This window comes from Coloeus monedula (genome assembly GCF_965178545.1).
Source record: "Coloeus monedula genome assembly, chromosome: 1".
Taxonomy (NCBI): domain Eukaryota; kingdom Metazoa; phylum Chordata; class Aves; order Passeriformes; family Corvidae; genus Coloeus; species Coloeus monedula.
The window spans coordinates 158506516-158513881 of record NC_138781.1 but is presented as its reverse complement, the minus strand read 5'-3'; the positions used below and the strand labels follow the sequence as shown (position 1 = coordinate 158513881).

Sequence of the window (7366 nt, the reverse complement as noted above, 5' to 3'; positions counted from 1 at the left end):
CTCCAAGGAACATGAAAAGAGATGACGGAGTGGCAAGAGGTGGGGCCTGCTTTGGAGCTCCTTCAATTCATTTATAGCTCAGTGAGACTCGTTTTTCCAGTAGATTTGGATCTGGGGACGGATCTTGGTGTATGCCAAGCCACCAGGACGTGTGACATTGGTGAAGAGTGCCGACAACCCAGTGACCAGGCAAGAAGAGCTGTGCAAGATGAAGGTGTTTCTGTTTCTTCTGTTGGCTGCTGTCACTTGCATAGATTTGGGTGAGTTCCCACTTGGATTTATCCAGACTCCTTCAGTAGATACAGCGTGATGGGATAGGATGTGCCCTGTTCCCTCTGAAAGCCACGTCACCCACTTTAGGCAGTTTTCCGGAAAAAAAAAAAAGTCTGTCTTTGGAATATTTTCATATATTCGGGATGGTGATGTTGTCATTGGGATTGTCAGGTCAGGCTCTTTGGGAAGTGTCACAAGGCAGAGTGTGGTTAAACTGTGTCGTTCCTTCAATGCAAATTCCCACTCTCACTTTTTCCATGTTCGTGCTCAATCTCACTCTCTTTTTTCTTTTAATGTTATTTTTAACTTTCTGTACCTTTTTTGATACTTAGCCCCGGAAGTCAGTTCCATGCAGCACGTGTGGGATCTCTCCAAAAATGTTACATGTGTGATTTATCCAGTTTTAGCCATTAGAAGTGGGAAAGAGGGGTTGGGATATTGCTGGTGGCCCAGGTACTGCAGGGTTGATGTTTATCACGGAATCATGGAATGGTTTGGGTTGGAAGGGACCTTAAAGATCATCCAAAGTGAGGCACTGGAACAGGTTATCCCAAAAAGTTGTGGATGCCCATCCCTGGAAGTGTCCAAGGCCAGGCTGGACAGGGCTTGGAGCAACTTGGTCCAGTGAAAGCTGTTGCTGCCCATGACAGGGGGTGGAATTCCGTGATCATGAAGGTCCCTTTCAACCCAAACCGTTCTGTGATTCCATTCCATGATTCCATGATCCTTCCTCCATCCTTTCTGTCCCTTGTTTCTACCACCGCACCAATTTCTTGGTGAAAAATTGATGATCCCAAGTTTTGTTGGTGTTCTCCTGGATGTCCAAGGTAATTCCTGGGCAGGATCAGTCCAGGACCTGTGACTGTTCATCGGGATATTCTCAGATCCAGACAGTGCCGGGTCTGATTTTATCTGTGCCTGTCTATGGAATTATGTTAGGATTTTTTAGTTCCTATTTATTTCCTTCTTATGCAAGGACATTTTCCTTCCTCCCTCCTTGCCGAGCAGATTCTGCAGGGGAGGAAGAGATGGTGGCTTGTTTGGTTTTCTTCTCAGAGAGGATCACAAATCCTGTGGGTTGAATTTGTCCAGCATCATGAAATGTGAGACTAAAAACGATGCTTCCTCCTAAAGGTGAATTTCATAACAGTCAGATGTGGGATTAATGCAAACAAAGCATCAGGTCACAATGCGCAAGTAAGATAATAAAGTTGGCTTTGAATAAAAGCAGGAAAATTGCTGTGTTTGTTTAAAAAAGGGCTTTTTCTGGCTCATTAATTAGGATGGTGTCTATTTTCATAGGGTGACTTGTTTGCCTGAGCCTGTTGACATCCCGTTGGAGCTTTGCTGGGAGGAGCTGAATCATTTCTCCCTTTCAGTGGGGTTTAAAGGAATTTCAGCTGGAATGTCACACAGACAGGGTGACAAGGGCTTCCCAGATCAAAGAGGGGCTGCTGGGGTGTGATGACACCAAAATACATCTCTGTGTTTATAACACACACTTTGAGGGGTCTGCTGGGGGTGGGAGAGGGGACCCAGAGTAGAGGACCCAGATCAAGTGTTGGGTTCCTCAGAAAAACCTTCAGAGAGCAAAACGCCCAGAAAAACTTGTTGAAAAATGGCTTTTTTTTTGTGATAGGAAGCACCAGATACTGTTTTGATTTGATAGCTTGGAGTGCTCTGTGTCACAACAATCTGGGCTCTTCAGTGGTTTTCTCCAAAGTTTCTCCATCTCAGAAGACTTTAGGCACTGAAAGATTTGGGCTGTGGTTATTCTGTGGTTGTAGGAGCTGAGAGGCACCTGCAATTTTCGAGGGCTTTACAGCTTAACAGGGATGAGGGACATCTCTGAACTGGTGAGGGACAAGGCAGGAGGAGCTGGATCAGGATGGATTTGGAGTCTTGAGTATCAAATTTTGTTTCTGTGGTCTCTGCCTAGAGCAGAACATGTCCCCATGCAATCCATTCATGGTGCTGCTGTCAAGTTTAATTCTCTTTGAGGGTGGGGAGGCCCTGGCACAGGTTGCCCAGAGAAGCTGTGGCTGCCCCATCCTTAGAAGTGTCCAAGGCCAGGTTCAACAGGGTTTGGAGCAACCTGGTCTAAGTGGAAAGTGTCCCTGCCCATGGCAGGGAGTGGAACTAGAAGATTTTAATGTCCCTTCCAACCCAAACCATTCCATGATTTAAAATAACCCCTCACACATTCTTCTCACAAACCCAGAATCTCAGCACGAGGGGAAGGGTTGTGCTCAGTTTGTTCTCGTGGCTCAGTGAATTTGATGGAGACAAATTCCTTCTGTCTGGGACACCCTCCCAGCCTTTGGGAGAGCTGGCAGAGTGGACAGCACCAGAGGAAATTCTCCCTGCTGCAACTCACATCCGAGTCTGACTTTTGTGTGTGTATCCAGATCCTTCACCAAGGGGACAAACCTGACCAAACTGACAAATTTCTATGATAAAGTGACTGACCTGGTAGACAAGGGATGAGCTGTGGATATTTTCTACCTGGACTTCAGGAAGGACTTTGATGGTCTCTTCTATAAGATCATGGAATCAGGGAACGATTTGGGTTGGAAGGGACATACAAATCATCCAGTTCCACCCCCTGCCATGGGCAGGGACACCTTCCACAACCTTCCAGGTTGCTCCAACCCTCATCCAACCTGGCCTTGGACACTTTCAGGGATGGGGGGGTCCAGAACCTCTTTGGGAAACCTGTTCCAAGATCCTCATGGACAAGCAGTTGAGGGATGGGCTGGATGGAAAAGCTGGGACTGCTCAGGCTGGAGAAGTGAAGGCTCAAATTGGTAATCTTATAAATTCCTGAAGGGAGAGAGCGAAGAGGATGGAGCCAGGCTCCTTTCCGTGATTCCCAGTGCCAGGACCAGGCAAAAGACACAAACTGGAACACTGGAAACATCGGGAAACACTTTATGACTGTGAGGTTGACTGAGCACTGGCAGAGGCTTCCCAGGGAAGTTGCGGAATCTCCATTCTTGGAGATATTAAACCTCATCTGGAGACAGTCCTGGACAAGAGGCTTTAGCTGGTCCTTCTTGAGAGGAGGGATTGGACTGGTGGAGCTCCAGGCGCCCCTTCCAACCTTCCAACCTCATCCATTCTGTGATTCTGGGAGTTTGGGAGTCTGGGATCTCTTTCTGATGCTCTACTGAAGTCAAGGAAAGATGTAGATCCAGAAAACAGAGAAATAGATCAGCCCAAGATCTTTCCTGTGTCACGGGGTCTCCTATGTGTGTGGCTCTGTCTTGTTTGACTCATCACAAGGGGTCTGAACCCAACCTGAAGCTGTGCTTTGACCACCAGACCTTTGTGTTTCTCATTCCCATCGGTCCAAACACATTCTATTATTCCATTCCCGTTCTCAGCATGACTATTTTGGAAAATTCCTCCCGAGAGATACCTGGAGGGGCACAGACAGAATCCACACTGAGGCCATCCTCATGTTTTCCATCCTCCTGTTTTCCCTCTTCACAGGACACTTCTTGCAGTGTTACACCTGCAGGGATTTGACGCCAGTTGACAAATGCCAGACAATTGAGAACTGCACAGAGGGTGAGCTCATGTGCAAGACTACGATGTATTCCCTGGAGGATGGTAAGGATAATTCCTTCTTTATCCATACTTTTCACAGGAATCAGTGTTTCGACAGTGCTGGTGTCGAGACCAGTTCCTCTTTCCACTTAAAAAAGAGATCTCCCATGGGAGCTTCAGCTCTCCTGCTGTTGTGGAAAGCAGTGTTTGTGTGAAGGAATATTTGGTGAATGCAAGCTCCTGGCTAATGCTCAGAAATAAGATTTAAATTTTTTACAAGGCCGTGTGGTGATAGGAAAACAAGGAATGGCTTTAAACCTAATGAGGTTAAGTTTAGATTGGATATTAGGAAGAAATTCCTCCCTGCCAGGAGGGTGAGGCCCTGGCACAGGTTGCCCAGGGAAGCTGTGGCTGTTACATCCCTGGAAGTGTCCAAGGCCAGGCTGAACAGGGCTTGGAGCAACCTGGGATAGTGGAAGGTGTCCCTGCCCATGGCAGGGGGTTGGAATGAGACGATCTTGAAGGTCCTTTCCAACCCAAACAATTTATGATTCTATGACACCAACTCCTGGTCATCAGAAGACAAAAGAGAATGGTGATGCTCTCCTCTGTTTTTCCCAGTCCTAACTGTTCCTGCTTTTTTTTTTGCTGTAGTTTATCCTGTCACAGAAGTCTCAACTGTCACCAAGATGTGCTCCTCCACCTGCATCCCCTCCGACGTGGATGGCATCGGGATGACACATCCTGTCAGCTGCTGTTACTCTGACCTGTGCAACTTCGATGGTGCAGAAAATTTGGGGATCAGAGCTGAGCCATCTTGGATCCTGGCAAGTTCCCTCTGTGCCTTTTTCTGGACTAGACTGTGAGGGGACGATTCTGAAAATTCCATGAAGAAAATAACCCCCCACCAGCCCAGCTTTCCATGTGGATGCCTCAAGAAAAACCCTCAACAGCTCCCAAAAATTGAGGTTTTTTTAAGTATCCACACTTTTCCCACAACCAAGAGAGAAGCAAAACTCAGGAAGGCCCAACTCAAATTTTTCAATTGATTTTTCAACAACTCCCACAAAATTATTTGTGGAGTTTCTTTGCTGTGCTGGTCTGGTTGGGTTTGAAGTAAAAAATTCAAATGTGTGAAGTATATTTAAGGCAAAAAAACCTTGAGAAGAGTCTTCCCTACCTCCTTAGAGCAGGTCCTCTCCACCCCATCATTTTCTGCTGTTCTTCCTAGACCTCCTTCTCTGTACCCAAAAAATTAAGGAGACATTTCTGTGCCTAAAATATGAGGCAGGAGACTGAACTTCCCATGCCAATGATCTGATCCAAGGAGCTTAAAATCTTGTGTTCTCTGTACCCTTTTGAGCAGAATAAAAAGAATCTTGCGTTAAAACAGTTGTAATCACATTTAGTTTTCCTTTTGTTATTCCCAAACTCCATCTTTCAGTATTGTTTATACAGAGATGGGTTTTGGGGTCAGTCTCACACAGATGGATGAGACATTTCCCATTATCCCTCACTGGAAGTGACCTTCCATCAGCATTTCTTCCATCAGCTCCCCTTGTACAAATCTATCTTTACTGGGAATACTGAGTAATGGCTGTTCCCTGAATTTGGAGATCAGTGAAATGACTTTCCCCCTTGCTTTAATCCTCCAGAGCATCATCTGCAATTCCTTGTGTGTTGCTCTGGGCTCCTACATTTTGGTCCATCCTGCTCTGGTTCTGCATTTTCCTGTAATCCCCTTTCCAAGGTCCAGCAAGAATATCCTCCTCCAATTACCACCCTGCTCCTGATATTTGGAATAATCAATCCAAATGTGATATAAAGTCTTCCATGTGGCACATGTGGTTTCCAAAAGAGGTGGTACAATTCCCATCCTTGGGAAGCTTTCATCGCCTAGATGGATGAAGTCCTGAGAAACCTTGGGCTGACCTCAAAATTGGGAGCTTGGATCAGGAGCTTGGATTAGGAACATTCTGAGGTTGCTTTTCCAACCTGAGCTCCCTGTAAATCATGATGCAGCCGCTGGGATTTTTGGAACACAAGCACCCATATTTCCAGGCATTCTAAAAGGAACATATGCTAGGAAAAAATTCTTCCTTGGGAGGGTGAGGAAGCTCTGGCACAGGTTTCCCAGGGAAGCTGTGGCTGCCCCATCCCTGGAAATGTCCAAGGCCAGGTAGGATGGGGTTTGGAGCAACCTGGGATAGTGGAAGGAGTCCCTGCCCATGGCAGGGGTTGGAACGAGAAAATCTTGAAGGTCCCTTTCAACCTAAGCCATTCCATAATTCCATGAAACTCTGAAAGCTCCTTGTTGGGGATTTCTCCAGCTCTGCCAAAGTCACAGATCCTGGAGTCAAGTGGGCTGACCCAAGAGGTGCCACCTGGGAGAAAACCAGGAAGTCCTAACACTGTCCCATGATTTCTTTCAGGGTAAGCAGGTAAATTGTTCACTGTGCCCTTCAACCCTCCCATTTATGACTCTCTTGAACCAAGGGTGTTTTTTGAGGTCCACACCCTCCAAAAATCATCAGGCACAGCTGATTGCAGCCACCTCTCCGTGAACTGGAGCGGCTCCGTAGCTGTCATCGCTTTGAGGAGCCGCGTGCGGAGGAGCTGTTTCTCCCCTCCCTTCATTGGCCACGGATGCCTCACCCCTTTGATCTCTGGCCAGTTTGGCAGCATGTTTCCCGCATTCTGGCTGTTCCCTACAGGGATCACAGCTCTGGGGAGAGATCTGGTCTGAAAGGCAGAAAATCTGTGTGGGTGAGGCTTTGGAGATGCTCCCCGGTGTGAAGCCAAGCTCTCCAAGCACAGGGTGGTTAAACATCAACCTGAACCTCTCTGTGGTTTGTATCTTTTCTGATATAAAAATTAATATATTAATTAATATATTAGCTCTGTTCCACCTGGTGTGAAGCTGTCCTCAACTTCTTGCTTCTGGAAATGTCTCTTGACTATTTTTTCCCCCCCAATAGCCACAGAAGGACTTTTTTGGTTCATTTTTGCTGAAATTTAATTCCCTCCTCATGAAGTTGACTTCCAGGTCCATCTGTTTTTTCTGATCCTACTCACTCCTGGGGGCTGTTTGAGGCTCTCCCTGAAGGTTTCCCTGCATTTGTTTAGGAATGAGCCTTTTTCTCCCTTTTTTTCCTCCCAAGCTCTCCCAACCACTTGGGTTTGCCTCTTGTCCTGTCACGGTGAATCTTTGGAAGAGTTTGGCTCAGTCGTTTCTAGATCTTCTTTGAAACACTGGGAGATGACAATGGTTCATGTTTGAGACAAAAGGCAAGGAGAACTTCAGGGCGAGATGGATAACTTGTCCAAAAGCTGTCTGAGGAAGTCAGGCGGGACTTTGCTTGGTCAGTGGAGACTGGCTTTGGAGCAGACACTCATCCCACCCCTTCCTGATACTTGTATGGAGCTGGGATGAGTTGCCATTTTTTGTCAATGTGAATTAATAAAGTGGTCTGGGTTTTCCTCCTAGCTCAGCTCAGGCATGAATTTTTGTAGAACAACCTGGCTCTGGTTTGTTGCTTCA

The 7366-nt window shown here is 46.7% G+C and overlaps 1 protein-coding gene across 1 annotated transcript; it reads left to right on the top strand.

Annotated features, from left to right (window-relative positions):
* Nucleotides 1-208: 208 nt before the first annotated feature.
* On the top strand, nucleotides 209-4691 carry LOC309572667 (ly6/PLAUR domain-containing protein 2-like; the record flags this gene model as incomplete). Its single annotated transcript, XM_082281098.1, has 3 exons — nucleotides 209-260; nucleotides 3769-3888; nucleotides 4480-4691. The coding sequence occupies 3 exons, from the start codon at nucleotides 209-211 to the stop codon at nucleotides 4689-4691; spliced, it is 384 nt and encodes a 127-aa protein (XP_082137224.1).
* Between the last annotated feature and the right edge of the window lie 2675 nt (nucleotides 4692-7366).